We start from the raw sequence: 16537 nt of genomic DNA, 5'->3' as shown, positions 1-16537 counted from the left end.
GAAGAACCTAAGAGGGCAAGGCTCCTCAGTCTCCTCTCATCCTTTAGTGACTGCTTTGCCATTACTTCGAAAGACCGGCAGACTCCTTTAATCAAGCACAGAATTATCACTGAGCCCAACGTGCAACCCGTGCGCCAACATGCTTACCGCGTGTCGCAGAAGGAGCAAGATGCTATACGTCATCAAGTAAAACAAATGCTCGACGACGACGTAATTCAACCATCGACTAGTCCTTGGGCGTCACCAGTTGTTCTGGTTAAAAAGAAAGATGGTTCATTACGATTCTGCGTCGACTACCGCAAACTGAACAAGATAACTAAAAAAGACGTATATCCTCTTCCTCGTATTGATGACTCCTTGGATCGCCTGCGACACGCCCGTTACTTCTCTTCCATGGATCTCCGTAGCGGATATTGGCAGATTGAAGTAGATGAACGGGACCGAGAAAAAACAGCGTTTATTACACCGGACGGTCTCTATGAATTTAAAATACTCCCTTTTGGCCTGTGCTCCGCTCCAGCTACGTTCCAACGAATGATGGACACAGTTTTATGTGGCTTGAAGTGGTACTCTTGTTTAGTGTATTTAGACGACGTAGTCGTTTTTTCTACAACTTTTGAACAGCACATTGAGCGGCTTGAGGCGGTTCTTCTGGCTATTCGCACTGCCGGCCTCTCTCTGAAACCGGAAAAGTGTTGTTTTAGATATGAGGAACTGAAATTCCTTGGCCACATTGTCAGCAGCAGTGGTGTTCGCCCCGATCCTGACAAGGCTATGGCAGTTGCTTTGTTCCCGATACCGAAAACAAAGCATGATGTACGCCGCTTTCTGGGACTTTGTGCTTATTACCGCCGCTTCGTGCCAAACTTTCCGAAAATCGCCGACCCTCTACAACAACTCGTCAAGGATGACGTCGCCTTCGTCTGGGGTCCCAAACAATCCAGCGCTTTCCGCGACCTTCAACAACGCCTACAAACGCCACCGATCCTAGGTCACTTCGACACCGAAGCAGACACAGAAGTCCGCACTGACGCGAGCAACCTTGGCCTCGGAGCTATTCTCGTGCAATATCAAGATGGCGTGGAACGCGTCATCGCCTACGCTAGCCGCACGTTGTCATCTGCGGAGAAGAACTACTCGACGACTGAAAAAGAATGTCTGGCGGTTGTATGGGCCATAACGAAATTCAGGCCCTACTTGTACGGACGCCCCTTCCGAATCGTAAGTGACCACCACTCTCTCTGCTGGCTAGCGAATCTGAAAGATCCTTCGAGCCATCTCGCAAGATGGAGCCTTCGGTTACAAAATTTTGATATAACGATGGTTTTCAAGTCTGGCCAGAAACACACCGACGCTGACTGTCTTTCCCGCGCACCCGTCGAGGTCGCTGAAGAAGGCAATGATGAAGACTTCAGCTGCCTTGCTATTCTCGCATCATTAAACGTGGCTGAGCAGCAACGCGAAGACTTAGAATTGCAACCACTGATCGAATACCTTGAGGGACGTCGCCCACAACCCCCACATCAGTTCGCGCGTGATTTGTCATCTTTCTGTTTACGCCAAGGCATCCTCTACAAGCGCAACTTTCACTCAACGAAAACTGTTTACCTCCTCGTCGTTCCTGCTGCTCTCCGCGATGATGTTTTGCATGCTAGTCATGACGAGCCATCGTCAGGGCATCTTGGCTTCGCGCGTACTCTGGCGCGGATCAAGAACAAATACTACTGGCGGAAACTTACGAAAACCGTCCGGCAGTACGTAAAGACATGCACAGCCTGTCAGCGCCGCAAAACTCCAATGACGAAACCAGCCGGTCTGCTTCAGCCTTTGCGACCCCCCCACGAACCTTTTCAAAAGGTCGGGATGGATTTACTCGGCCCATTTCCGAAGTCTACGGCTGGTAACCGCTGGATTGTGGTTGCCACCGATTACTTGACCAGATACTGCGAAACACAAGCCGCCCAGCGAGCAACTGCTTCCGAGGTGGCTGACTTCTTCATCAAGAACATCGTTCTCCGCCACGGTGCTCCCGCTGTCGTCATCACAGATCGTGGTACTGCTTTTACGGCACAGTTGCTCCGACAGATCCTGTTGCTGAGTGGCACGACGCACCGAACAGCAACTGCGTACCCCCCACAGACTAACGGGTTAACCGAACGCCTTAACAAAACGATTGCAGATATGCTTTCGATGTACGTCGCCAAGGATCAGAAGAATTGGGATGAAATCCTCCCGTATATAACATTTGCCTACAATACGGCTTTGCAGGAAACCACCGGCTTTGCTCCTTTTCGTCTGGTTTACGGCCGCGACGTCAACACAATGCTTGACACCATGCTGCAACCAACTCTGCCGGACACGATCACCCCGGACGCAGATGTATTTGTTCAGCGTGCCGAAGACGCCCGGCAGCTGGCGCGCTTTCGCATTTTATCGCGGCAAAATCAAGATGCTCTCCGGTATAACACCCACCACAGAGCAGTAATATACAAACCCGGAGATCTAGTCTGGGCTTGGACTCCTATACGTCAACGTGGACGCTCAGAAAAAATGTTATGTCGGTACTTCGGACCCTACCGAGTTCTTCATCGCCTCGGCGAAGTGAACTACGCAGTTGTCCCAGCAGACACGTCACACCGTTCTCGCAGACCCCGCTCCTCGGATGTGGTTCACGTCTCCAGGATGAAGCCGTACTATTCTCGTTGACTGCAAGACAAGAACTTTGTGATGTGGCAATATCCTTCAAGACAATTGCACATTACTTTCTTGCCTCTTTATTTTTCATCTCGTCCTTTTTCTTTTCAATGGACATGGACATTTCTTACTACCTTTCGTTGTTTTTCGGAGCCATGGCATTCATTCGATGCTTCTTCTTCTTTTTTTTTCATTGGGGAGAGGGTAATGCCACGCTGTGTTGGTGGCAGAAGACGAGAGCGAAGAAGTCAATGGCAGCTCTGGCTGAGTAAACAGTCCTCCACTTCGAGTTCCTGCCTATCGTTTCCTCTCGCGACAATATTGTTCATTATCTTGTGTGCATGCGCTCTCACTTTCTGCTCACCGATGAGTCCTCTGACGTGATAAACGTCCTCCCAACCAAAATGTCATAGGTGGTGGAAGTGTGGGGTTGTGGGCATGTTTCTGGTTTTACAAAACAGTAGCAAATACCATTTACACTCCCATTTCGGTTGAATGAGCTAACGACGTTAATGGAGGATATTGCGAAATTAAGATATTCAAAAAATATCAGACGAGCTTTACCATTCAGTCTGTTGTACTGAAGCACATACCACTATTGCTAATTCTTATTCCCATTCGTGTGAGCTAATGGCTAGCTACTGGTAGTAAGCTAAATTATTTATTACAATGGACATAATTAGTTGCGCGTCATCAGAAGCTGTACGGATGCAGTCTACTAGCCATTTTCAATTACGGGCCGCGCCTGTATGGCTGCTGCAGATGCGCAACTAAATCTGTCTAATACATAGGATTCCACCGGCAAACACCACGAAATGAATATGAGACCCACCGCTGTGGAGCACTGCGGAAATATTGACCATCTGCTATTCTCTAAGTGCACAGACAACGCATAGCCACGCGCGTCTAAAATTTCACCTTTATCAACGTACTACCACCGTAGCTTGGATCGAACCCATGGCCTTCGGCCGAGCTGCAACCCCTTTTCATCGCGCCGCAGCCACTTTACCATCGTGGTGCCCCGCAGGGGCGCCTGCGCAAGCAGACGTTTGGTGTGTAGCGACACCACCCAGGCAGCACGCCGCCGTTGGACCAATCTTGGACCAACATCGGCTAACATCGGCACCGACGTCGGGCCGACGTCGGAAGTGCAACTTCTTCCAGTGTCGGGCCGACGTTCAAGCCAATGATGGGCCGACGTTTTGCCGATGTTTTAGCCAGTATGCAACCAACATTGGGCCGACGAAGGCCCATCGTATTGCCGACAAAGCTGCCAATGTTCGGCCAACATTGGGCCATATTTCAGCCAATCACATGCCATTTTTACGCCGATGTTTGCTGCACGACGAATATTGGCTACGGATGTACGACCGACATTGGACCAATCCAGGGCCACATTGCAGCCAATCAAATGCCGTTATTACACCGATGTTTCCTGCACGACGAATATTAGCTACTGATTGGCTTGCCATTATGTAACCATTATTAGTAGGGAATTTTTCTTACCAAAAGATTTAAACAATATGCCTCGATGACCCGCTCTTGTAGCTTTGCAGCCCTGTATACTTGGGGCAACAGAAAATTGAATGCCGAGAACTGAAAGCAGTTACTCGATCTATTTCATCTTTTATACCTCATTCCCTTTGCTAACACTAGAAGTGTAGTTTATTTTTTTACCAATTTATCTTTTGCAATAGCGAGTGCTTTGTTTTGTACAGCAGATCGAAAAAAGTTGTTAGGAAGTAAATGTTGAAAGCATATGTCCCCCACTTGCAATCCCCACATATGTCCCCCACATGGTAATCGAGAATATTCATAGTTTAGAGCATTTTTTTGTAACTAAAACATGGTGATGGTGCTTCCGAATCAGCATAAGCTAGCCGAACAGTGCACCACCGACAGTCTGCAGACTATTTATTCTTTGTTTTTTATTTATTTGGTACAACAAAAAATGTATACATTCAAAAATATATATACACAACTAAAAAAGGCCCGCTCTACTGCAGGTCAGGTTGCGTTGGGGGCACAGTGACAGTGGTGCTGTCAAGGCCCTGGCTGCTGTGGCTGGGCAGGAAGCCAGCTGCCGCGAGCAGCCGATAATCTGCACTCTGAGAGTGGGGATCATCGGGCTGCTCCACAACAAATGCTTCTCTGAAGCGCCGCTTCCTGCCCCCACAGCGATCACCAGACCCTGGCAGCCACCTCTTAATAAAGTTGAGGGCCTCCGCCTGGTCGCACCCTGCTTTTTGGCAGATGACATCTGCATACAAGAACAGAAATACCATAGTACACATGAAGCACTGCAGTACAGAGAATACACAAGGGTACACACACATAAAACAATGAACAAGTCTAACCTGTCACTAATCTACAGAGCCTCAGGTTCACAAAGGCCCTTTTCCCTTTTCTGCCATGAAGGCTGTACAGCACTTGCACGTCACGTGCCAATACAGCCTTCATGGCATTCACACCAATTTCTCGGAGGCCACGTCCCCCAATCTGCAGGAGGTGCTTGCGCTGTAAAAAAATGCAAGAAGCATAGATGGGGTAAACGCAACAGCACATCGAAATGTTTTCATGATAAAAATCTGCAAGAAGAGGACACTGAAAACAACAACTTGAATTTTTGGGCATCACCACATTTCATTGTTTTTTTACGCTAACTTCAACTCACTTGACCTAAAATGGTTTCCACATCAGCCCTCTCACACTCAGTGTGAGAACATTTCAGAGTCCTTCTCTGAATGCAGTTTCGCTGTTATGAAATCAAATACAACACTGTTATAACCCTTAATAAATATTGATTCTAGCTATGAAATAGTATAATTACTTTGTACAGTGCTCAAATTCCAATACACGTTTCTTCGAGGTTACAATGTCTTTGCCTGAATGTTGACCAGGAGTAGCTTCTACAGGTGAAAAACGATAAAATATGTGGAATTCAAAAAGAAGCTAGGACATGTTTTTAATCAATGCATTGTAAGCAGAGCACAACAAGATAAATGAACATGATCAAGGCGTACTAAGAGGCAACCTTAGAGCGACCAAATCTTGGTCATAGATGAAACTGATAGAAAAATAAAGGTCGCACTAGATGGTCGCACCATTTGCTGTTTATATTTTTCTGTGATAGCCAACAAAGAGGCATGTCGCTATAGAAATCTCATCACAATAAACAAAGGTGCATTTTTCTTCACACTGCGAAATTGGGTGCATGTTAGATTTTTAAAAAAGTAAGAAATCGGCTAACACAAGGCAGGGTGAACTGTAGCTCAAAGTAGAGAGAGCCGCAGCGGACACGAAATAGGGTGATAAATGAACAAAATTACTGAATGTCTGTTTTAAGCAGGCTATTGCTAGTCACTGCCCATCAAACACACGATGCCGCCTACATCGTCTGCTAGCTTAGGACAGTTCACTCGGATTTCACAGACTATAGTAAATACAGTCGAATCTCATTAATTCCAACACACTTAATTCGAACTGACGCTGTGGTCCTATCAAAGCTATACCGCGCTCCGAAAATGCTCTCAGCACCCCGCCCAATCCTGCGGTGGCACTTCAGACACCTCATCGCTGTGCTTGAAGAAGAAAATGAAGAAAAGGAAAGAAAAGACTGCGGTGGAATGTTTGCCAAATGCCAATCTGCGACATTCCTGTGCCCCGCTTCAGCTTTTTCCGTCCCTGCCATGTAGAGACCCTTCTCTTCTTAACACTGCGCATGAAGCGAAAGAGGGGAAAAAAAGCTGTCGCAAAGAGTTGGCTCTCTTATGCCGATCTGCAACGCGCCAGTGTCACGCTTCCCTGTTTTTCGTTCCTGCTATGTAGAGACTCTTCTCGTTTCAACACCGCGCATGAAGAGAGAGAAAAAAAAAAGCTGCCGCGGAGTGCTTCTCTCTCGAATGCCGATCTGCTTTTCTCCAGGTGGAGACGCTCCTCCATTCTCATCATGTGCTGGCCACGCTCCGGCTGCAGCGCAGATGGTAACAGTGGAAACACAGTTGTCTTCGAAGAGTGTCAGCACTGGACATTGCCGCGCGCAACTTCTTTTGCCAGGAGAATACTGAAGCCGAAGTACAAATGCTTTGCAAACTGCACGCAAAACTTGTTGACTCGTTGCAAGGCCAACGTGTATAGACATGTATTGACTACTTTAATTAATGACGGATGTCCTGTAATTTGTGAATAAAACTTCTCCATGCACATGCATCACTGCATGGTGAGCCCTCCGCTCGTTTACCGTATTTACTCTATTCTACCGCGCTCTCGATTGTAACGCGCGCCCGATTTCCACGACAAAAAAAAAAAAAAAAAAAAAAAAACTAAGACATCGGTTGCAACGCGCACCCTTTTTTCTCGTTGGCCCGCTTGATCACACCACTCGCGAAAACGACTCTTTTTGAGAGCGTCTTCCGTTTAAATATGAAGTACGGGGGAAGCTTATGCCTATCTGACGTGCAACAGAGCATTGCTGTCACTCTAGTTTTACCGTGGCCCAATGTCAGTACACAAACTTGCTTCGCCCCCTTCTCCTAGACGGTTGTGGTGCCAGGCATGTCGAAGTAAAGAGGCGTGTGATCGGCATTCCCGATTTGCCCAAGCAGGTAGCCGTTGTTGTGCCGCAAGTTTAGGAGGAACCTCTGAAGACTCTAAAGCTTTTCTTCGTACTCCTCCGGCAACTTCCGGCATATGCCCGTTCGCCTTCGGAGGGAAAAGCCTTTTCTCTTCATAAAGTTCGTTAGCCAGCACCTGCTCGCTTTAAAATGGCTCTGCATTAGCCCTTTTTCTAAGGCTAACTGCATAGCCTGCACTTGGAGCAGTTCTGTCGTCACGGGCCGCTGTGCCGCTCACTGCTTAATCACATACTCGCCGAGCAGCTCTTCAATTTGTGGAAACCGACCCTGCTGTGGTCCACTGAAGCCTTTGCGTGAATCTTTGCTGTCGACAATATTCTGCTTTTGTTTCCGCCAGTCCCGCACGCACGTTTCGGGAACTCCGAATGACCGCGATGCGGCCCGATTTCTGTCCGTTCCGGCACACGCGACGACTTTTCTTTTAGAAGCAGCATTGTGATGCACTCGTCAAGTTTTTGGAGTCGGCCCTACCATGCCATCGATGCTAATGTACTACAAGATGACGAACTCCTCAGCACACGTATGAAGTGCCGCGCATGGGAAACACATAGGCAGAAATGACCGACGCGCCATGCCGACGCACGTAGGGGGTGGCCATTTTGTAAGTGGCGATGGCAATAGAATGACCATATTCATTTTTTTTTCGTACTCGATTCTAACGCACATGCGATTTATGAACTCTCTTGACAGGAAAAAAGGTGCGTGTTAGATTCAAGTAATTACGGTAACTTTCATTATTTTGAACTTCTTTTAATTTGAACAAATTTTCTGGCCTCTTTGAGTATGAATTATTCATATTCGACTGTAGTACAGTGGCTCATGAGATAACCTGACTAGTTTGTTTCCCGAAACACAGTATCTTAAAGCAGTACTAAATTTCTGCATGTTACATAGGCATATTAAAAATCAAGAAATATACACCAAAGCCGCAGCCACAGCTTTACTCTGCACAGCTGCCTCTGCTGCCTCCACTTCTCCAATTGTACCAGCAGGCAGCCGGGGAAGGTCAGAGGGGCGCTGTGCTGGCTGGGCGTGCTGAGGCACGGACAAGAGCCGTACCTTGTGCTTCAGCTGTCGCACCTCCTGCAGAACCTCTCTTTGTTGCTGCCGGATGCCAAGTTGGATCCGCAGGATCCGTAGCAATAGAGCTGAAACATACAAGAGTACATACCATATTTACTCGCACAATTTGCATCCTCACATAATTTGCTCACCAGTATAATTAGCCAGCCTGCTTTACTACAAGAAACTTTTTGCTCGCATACTTTGCCCTCCCCAACCAGCCCGAGCCACCTTGCCAGCACACACACAGACACATTTGACTTCATGATGCTCTGGTCAGGCACATCTCTTGTCGAGCAGGCGAGTGCAGTCTTACACAAAATGGACTGAGTGCAAGGTCCCTTCTTCCATGAACTTTTTATGCTTTCCCTAGAATATCGAACTTGAAAACTGAAACCTGTTTATGTGTAGTCCGAAATGCTTAAAGGTTTGCTTCCTATCTTCCCACCTCTTCCACGGCAAGAATGTATTCCTGAGACACAGCACAGATGAACGCGTGCAAGGACCTGTCACATCAACTAGATGAGGCAGGTTTTCGCACTCATTTTTTTTTTTTTTTTGGTTTTGCCATCTGGCCATTGCGTTTTTACCGTTCCTTGTGATAGGCTACAATAATTATATACGAGGCAGACTGCTGTTATAAAGCTTACCGAAGAATACTGAAACCGTGCTACCGCTAAGCACATCAGCGTGGAGTTCTTCGACATGCAATATTCAGTATAGGAGCCAGCAAAAGAGTGCGTTGAATAAGACTTAGCATAGAAGCTTGGGTGTGTTGGTTAGATATCGGAGGGAACACAACGCAATAGAAGACTGGGACAAGGAATGGACACACACACACATGAAGGGCGATACACACAGCACTGTGTTGGCATTGCGCTTCCTTGTCTGCATCTTACTTTACGTTGGATTCCCGACAATTATTGGAGAGTACTTATGTTCTCTGGTATAACCCTGTCGTGGGAACTGGTTTTTGTGAGCACTGTTCGGAAGAACTTCAAGAAAATGGGGGCATTTGAACAGGCTTAGCAAACAAATGACAATCCGCTTTGAGACAGCTGTGACAGCGCCTGCAACATATATTCCCAGTTGAGCTTTTAGGCCAGCGATTCCTACTAGCTTCGCACATGACCGGATTGACAAAAAAAGTACACATAATATGCGAGTATATACCGCATTTGACTCTGTAGCTTTGATGAACCAGGCAGATACACAAATTTATCCAAAACCCCATTGATTCTGTTGCAAAATTATTCAACAAACAAACTGCGATGTTATCCATGTTACTATACGATTGTGGCACTTTACCATTGCAGCTTTCCAGGAGGCACACATAGTGCAGCGTTAGTTCACCACTCGCAGTTAATTGTATGCAGTAGGTTGCTCACAGAAACTGACTGCATGCAATGGTGAACATCTTGCATGCTTGCATCGCTGTTTCAGCATGCTGGCTGCTTCCCATACGGCTATCAATTGATGTTCACAAAATTGGGAAGATGAAGAAAGACTACACAGTGCCCTCTGGCCACCCTATACTCCAAACCTCCAGCCAACAAATAAACAAAAGAAACAGAAGTATGCAAATGAATATTATTCCTAATGCAGCTGGAATGGAGTGTAGTTTTCACCAATTCTGTGTGTTAAGTCAATATGGAGTGAGTTAACTCCATAAAGTAGCTTTTCTCATAACAGTGTTCACTCTATCGTAACACAAGGAGTGACTTCATAGCATCTAGAAGGAAAAATAGAATCTTCAGTATTTGATAGAAATGTGAGGCTCTACCTTAAAACAACAATAATCTGGAAAAAGAACTCATTACATTCGAAAAAAAAAAAGGTAGCACAGTTGATCCCCTTTACAAGAGACACTGATGTAACAGACAAACGGGGATAAGAGGCACCAGTGTGCAGGCTGACATTTGGCCCATCATGCATCAGGCACTCCGTAGATGCGCCTGTGCAGCCGGGAGCCCTGCAGTCAAGCATGCTGAGCAAGACTGTTGACCATTGTACAATGACACATTGCCACAAAATTTCAAAACTTCATTTCACAGACTTCTGCAAAAGCTTCTTACACTCTTGCATAATTTTTGCACAAGCTTCGCTCATTCTTGTGTGATTTTCGTCAGAACATATAAGTGTTGGAAGTTGTATGTCCCCAAAAACTTGCACAATACAAATAGCATACATTAAAGTCTATCACTTCATACGTGCATAGTATAACAATGAAAGAAAACTCACGCATGGTTTGCTCCGAGCCTTCCTCGTGCGGTGCCTCCTTGAGCCTTGGAAAGCACTGTACAGCTAGAGCAAAGTAGCATCAATCCAGTGTTAATGGCAGGTTAACAAGACAACAAAACTAACCCCCATATTCATAAACGCTCCCCGACTCGACTTTCACCCTTCACTTGACAGAGTTGAGCACTGTGCCGCTGCTCGTTTGAAAGCGACGCTGCGCTACTCGAGAATCACAGCAGATTATTGCTGACATGCAGCAATTTTCTCTGCTTAGAGACGGCGCTTCCATCAGCCATCTCAAGTGAAGGTGAAGCGTTGAGTGGAGGGACGTTCTAGAATACGGGGGTAAGATTGGTTGCAAGAACACTACAATAGACACACTTAATTTTTACAGTTCATCTATATTGTACAGCTACACACATTCTGCATCCTTATAATGCAACATATACATACAGGCTTATAAAGTAAACACTGTAGGCTGCTCAAATAACACCTACACAAAAAAATTACCCAAAAGTGGCCATGCGCAAAGTACTTTTATTTGAAACTCACAAAACTTTTGCGGTGATGGAGAATAAATAAGACAGGTTACGCTTGGAGGCACATGAGACCTTCGCAGCTTTCATAAAGTACAAAAAACAATATGGTATGTGTGTGTGTATGTACGCATGAAGCTTCAGCCTTTACATACGGTTTCTTGAAAGAATCGACTATGAATTTTATGGCACCTGTGTCCTTCAGTGCAATTGAAAGCCTGCTGATCAGTGTGTGCAATTGTGGAATAGTTACATGGAAAATGGCGTGAAACACCTAAAATCAAATTTTTCTAGCTAGGAAATATGCAGCTGTGTATACACAACACATGCTGCAAACAGTGGGAGGTGACCACAAGAGTGATTTGAGTGTAAGCGGCAGTATTCCGCATTCATGCACCCCGCCATTTTCAACTGTTGCCCAAAAGCAGCACCACTTCAGCGTGCTACTTTTTTTTTTACATCATAAACAGCACGGAATACAGCGAGGATGAAAACAACATATGCAATTAAATTTTGAGCACTATTTATGGTGTGCATGATTGATTGATTGTTGATATGTGGGGTTTAACGTCCCAAAACCATTATATGATTATGATAGACGCCGTAGTGGAGGGCTCCGTAAATTTAGACCACCTGGGGTTCTTTAACGTGCACCTAAATCTGAGCACACGGGCCTACAACATTCCCGCCTCCATCGGAAATGCAGCCGCCGCAGCCGGGATTCGGACCCGCGCCCTGCGGCTCAGCAGCCGAGTACGTTAGCCACTAGACCACCGCGGCGGGGATGGTGCGCATGAAAAAAAAAAAAAAAAAAAAGGGCCTTTGTACAACGACGAATTCATAATTTGCTTTCACGGAACTTCTGTTAGGCTGCATCACATACAGATTTTTTGTGGCTTTCAAAAGAGATATGAAAATAAAAAAATAATAACCGTGTTTACTCTCGTCATGAGCGCACTCACTAAGTCACCCTCATTTCAGTCGCCAAAATTTTGAATTTTTTTTTTCTTCCACATATTAAACACACACCTTACGTTCATCCGCTGAAGTCCCACGGGCTCCCCCCCCCCCCCCCTTGCCGCCTTCGCTCGCTGCCACGTGCCATTTTATTTTTGTTTCTATTTGTTCACGGAACTTCCCCTGTCTTTTTTAATTATCTCTTGTAACATATGTGGCATTATCTTGTTCCCGAGGTGCCACAGGTGCTCTGCTATGTAGATGCACCATTAAACTAGTATTTTTGATCAACTGTGCATTTCTGATGTTTACCTTGCAAGTACGTAAAACTGGCATGCTTCTTGATCTACGATACACATGTGGCTTGTCTCACTTTGAAGGAAAAGTTAGCATACAATGGTGTAAATGCTTAGAATTTGAAATATTGAGGCAGCAGCACACCGGAGATGATCATATGGTAAAGAAACAAGTGCTGCCTTATTACTGGCAAGTTGTCACTTATATGTACAAATAAATTTTGCGAGCTAAAAAAAGTACAAAAGCACAGCGAGGCTATGATGTGGTTCAACCTGTGGATTCGCTTCATTTATCACGCCATATGATGAAGCTTCCTTTGGTAAAACTGCTCAGATAAAAAAAAAGTTTGCTGTCCAATACAGCAACTATACAAAGTGTGCACGTGCATCTCGCAGCGCTTTTTCGTCACTTCCGAAATGCGCCACCAACATGCCCGGGCACCAACCGAATCTATCGCCTACAACTGCCATGTTGTCTCCTCGTGCTTGCACCCATTTAGTTTTGCCTCACGATGCAAGTTTGAGAAATTATGAGCTGCTAGTGAGGCAAGTTGATTTAGTAGTCCACGCAGAGGGAGCAGAGCTTAGGGTGTTTCTTCGCTGAAAGTTATAACCTGAAATTGAGAACGCACATTCCGATTTTCCTAAAAGTACCAGCGTATTTGGCTGGTGCAGATTAACAAAAGCTACTTGAAGAAACTTTGCAATATTTGCATCTTCAGGTGCAACTTCATTACGGGTAAGTGCCATAGCCAAGTATTTACCTGCAAACAGATATAGCTTACCAAGATACTGTACATACAAACTTGTCGGCAGTTAAAATCATGATGGCGAGGAAGGCGGTTAAAATCGTGATGGCGATCGCGGAGATTTGGTATTGCATTGAAACAAACTATAAAGAATGGGAAACAATATTAGTTCACTTTGAAGTATAGCCGATCGGCTCAAGTTGGGCGTCAGGATTTTTTTTAATCAGTCAATTAATTCTATACACGGTCTCTATCATGTTCAGTGACTCCACTGTACATTAGCGTACAACAAAAGCAAAATACAAAGTGAAAAGTGTGCTAAAGCATACGCGAAAAATAAAGTGATGACTGGCATTACCGCGGCACACACCACGCAAAGTCGCTATCTGCCTTGTATAATATTTTCCTCGACTATTTCCACAAATTGCAATCAAAGAGTCTCAAGCTCAACATCAGCACTGTTTAAAACACTTGGGGGGGGGGGGGGGGGGGGGGCATTGCTACTTTGGTGGCGTAGGCCGTGACAATATACTCATAATATTATATCTCTTGTAAACTTGCCTAGCTCTGCACGACTAATTTTCGATGGGAGCAGCTGCGCTTCGCACATCCACTCTTAAAATTGCGGCTCGAGAGATTTTGAGCTTTCACTTGTTTTTGGGCCAGGCAATTTGTAGTGAAAGCAATACAATAGGCCCTCATAGGTTGTGGCGGGCAGTCGGTGTACGCCGTGGCTGGTATATGTGTCGCACATTTTGATTATCTGGTCTTGTATCGAGTGAACGAGCGAGGCCTTCCTAATCCAATGAGCTCGTTAAAGTAAGACAACAAAAAACCACAATGCTTCCACATCGTTCACAGCAACAGATGACGAGCCCCCAACAAACCGCACTGCAGCACGTGAACTGCCGTAGGTACCCAGGGAGTTACCCGGGCATGGCGGGAGAGGGCGACAACGGCAGAAGTGACATCACAAGAACACTATGTATAAAGGGGACATTTAAAGACTTTTTTCCCATTTTTAAACTTCGTGCACTGTTCTGTCACAATTTATAGCTCAGAATAGTAGTATTTTGAAAAGGGAACTAATTCATAAGCCCAATGGTTCAAGGATGGGTGCATTTAGGGGGCCCATTCTACGTTTTACTTATGCCCTTCAAGAACTTGCTTACAGGGCCAAAGTCCTGTTTAAGAAAGAACACGCTAGTGCGTGGCCAACAGTCCGTCAAGCATTAGTGCTGGTGAGATTTGGAAATGCAGCGCATGAGCATCCTCATCTGCTACTTTTCTGCTCATGCTCTCGGGGCTTACTTGCGAGGCACGGTCCTTCGCACTTTTCATTTTCACACTGTAAATCAACTGATGCCAACTCTGCCTTCCATTATTTAATAAACCAATATTTCATGGTCACGAGGACGAGCTTAAAATGTTTGCTACATCAGACCTGAACAGCATTTTGAGTCATCGAAACTTGCTAGTTGCAGCGAGCATTATGCGAAAAATATGATGTGCTTTACGGTGACAACTTGCAAAACACTGCAGCAACGATTAAAATCATGCATTTTTTGTGCTCACAGGAAATCCCTGAAGCAGGAGGCACTGGGCTAGATAAATTGCGCAGCTAAAATACGGATGCGCTTTCCAATGCTGTCATGCGTACAGGTGGAGAAATGGCAGACAAAACTGGGCGCACCCCGATTCTATGCGCATGCGTCCCATTCACAAGCCTCGCTGCCAGTTAGCACCACATGGCTCACTGTCCATGAGCTTGCTTGTTTCCTGTAACAGTGGACCATACGGTACACCTATTTAAAAACGAGGATAGAATGTATATAATGCAGCATCTGATGAAGCCATGACGATGTGTTGCTGATGAAATCTGGAACTCTAGTTAGTACCCTTATTGTTAACCAGCCGACCGACTAGCAAAAAGATTTGCGACTGAAATGATGGCATCTACACCTGCCCTTAAAGGGACACTGAACAAAGTTTTTGCCGCCGAGATTTTCAGCCAAAGCAAAAGATTGGGCCGTGAAATTCATAGACAATAATAATTTCAAGCAGAGACTACGAAAACATACTGAATTTAATGAGCCTTTTACAAAATGCCGCGTCTAGCTATTAGACACGGCGTTTTCTAAAAGGTCGCGACATTTATTTTTCAAGTTTTTTTTTTTTGTTATTCAAGACAAATCTACGGTGCATTGTTCACAGAAAACAAAATTGCCTCGGTAAGATTTCTTTGCGAGCAGCTTACTAATTTTAAGGCAGGCGCGTTGATTCGTGAACTGAAGGATGCGAGTGATCGATCTTGCCTGCTAGTGGCTAGGCGACAAAGGTTTTACCTCATGTCCTGGTGTAGCTAAGTCACGCAAATGGAGCAGAAAATGTGCATTATCATTTATTTCACCTAAATATCACACGTATGTGACTTATTGCCGGTGACAGGTGATCAGGATGAAGTCGACAAGTTGCAAATCTGAACAAGAATTCACTCGAATGAAAAACCAACCTATACTCACGTGCACGGTGAAGTCGAACACGTCGTCCGTCAATGTTGTCGCTGATGCCCGAAGGAAAAGAGAAGAGGACAAGCGACGGGGTCGTCTCTTTCTATAAAGTCGGCGGAACTGCCAGAACGGCCAACACAAAAGGCATCGGGTTGACATTCCTCCATCTGGGCATCAGTCGCTCCACCGAGTCCACCCGGGCATGCAGCTGCTACTGGTTCTACTACTATCCTCTTCCCCGTGCCTCTTCCCGACATTGCAGTGTTGCTGCCATACTCGCGAACCTTTTTAAATTAAAGCACGCAATCATGTATTATCGTGCGCCATACTAAACTTAAAAACAGTGCGCCGGTACATGAGATCACGAAGCGCGGTCCACGCCATCACAAGAGCAATTAGAGAAATGAAACAAAGAAAACAAAAATGTATAAAATATTTTGTCTCAATACGATCCGCAATCCAGTTTCCTGCAGCGGCTTTTGGCTCTGTATGAACAGCCAAGCCAGTGCCAAGCCAAGCTTGCGTCCCTGATCAGCTGTTTGTTTCCATCGAGAATTCAACAGTGAACTGGCAATTTGTTTAGATGATATTGCTAAAGGGCTTGAAATTGAATATTTCTCTACGCACTACTGCTGTACTTTTCCTCTCTGTTTCCTGATCACAGTGATGAGATTGAGGAGGTTACAATTTAGAAAACAGCAAGTGCAGCTCAAGCATTGCTAGTATCGCTGTTTCGGTAATAAAATGTTACAAAGATTTTGCCCCGCGACCTGCTTGCTGTGTTCGAGCACCCAGTAGAAATTTACGGTGCCGCGTTTGAAAGAGTTGAATAAAATTGCAATATTACGAAAGAAAGGCTCT

At 45.5% G+C, this 16537-nt stretch overlaps 1 protein-coding gene across 2 annotated transcripts; it reads right to left on the bottom strand.

Annotated features, from left to right (window-relative positions):
- Positions 1-4607: 4607 nt before the first annotated feature.
- Positions 4608-16050, bottom strand: LOC142767659 (uncharacterized). 2 transcript variants are annotated; one of them, XM_075869811.1, is made up of 5 exons: positions 15689-16050; positions 10632-10694; positions 8388-8476; positions 5052-5211; positions 4608-4954 (listed from the first exon to the last, which is right to left on the bottom strand). In XM_075869811.1, the coding sequence occupies exons 2-5, from the start codon at positions 10633-10635 to the stop codon at positions 4692-4694; spliced, it is 516 nt and encodes a 171-aa protein (XP_075725926.1). In that variant the 5' UTR covers positions 10636-10694; positions 15689-16050; the 3' UTR covers positions 4608-4691. The 2 variants fall into 2 exon arrangements, with proteins under 2 accessions (XP_075725926.1, XP_075725925.1); XM_075869810.1 differs by having other exon boundaries at positions 5052-8476.
- Positions 16051-16537: the final 487 nt, after the last annotated feature.

The sequence above is a fragment of the Rhipicephalus microplus genome, chromosome 7 (assembly GCF_043290135.1).
Source record: "Rhipicephalus microplus isolate Deutch F79 chromosome 7, USDA_Rmic, whole genome shotgun sequence".
NCBI classification, from domain to species: domain Eukaryota; kingdom Metazoa; phylum Arthropoda; class Arachnida; order Ixodida; family Ixodidae; genus Rhipicephalus; species Rhipicephalus microplus.
The sequence above is the reverse complement of the archived record's forward strand: the minus strand, read 5'-3'. Positions and strand labels throughout refer to the sequence as shown.

Excerpts from the sequence above, each read along its gene's own strand:
- LOC142767659 (XM_075869810.1), bottom strand. The coding sequence starts at position 5,328 with ATGCCCAAAAATTCAAGTTGTTGTTTTCAGTGTCCTCTTCTTGCAGAT. Across the intron at positions 4,955-5,051 it reads GCTCTGTAGATTAGTGACAG|ATGTCATCTGCCAAAAAGCA; the intron begins GTTAGACTTGTT and ends TCTTGTATGCAG.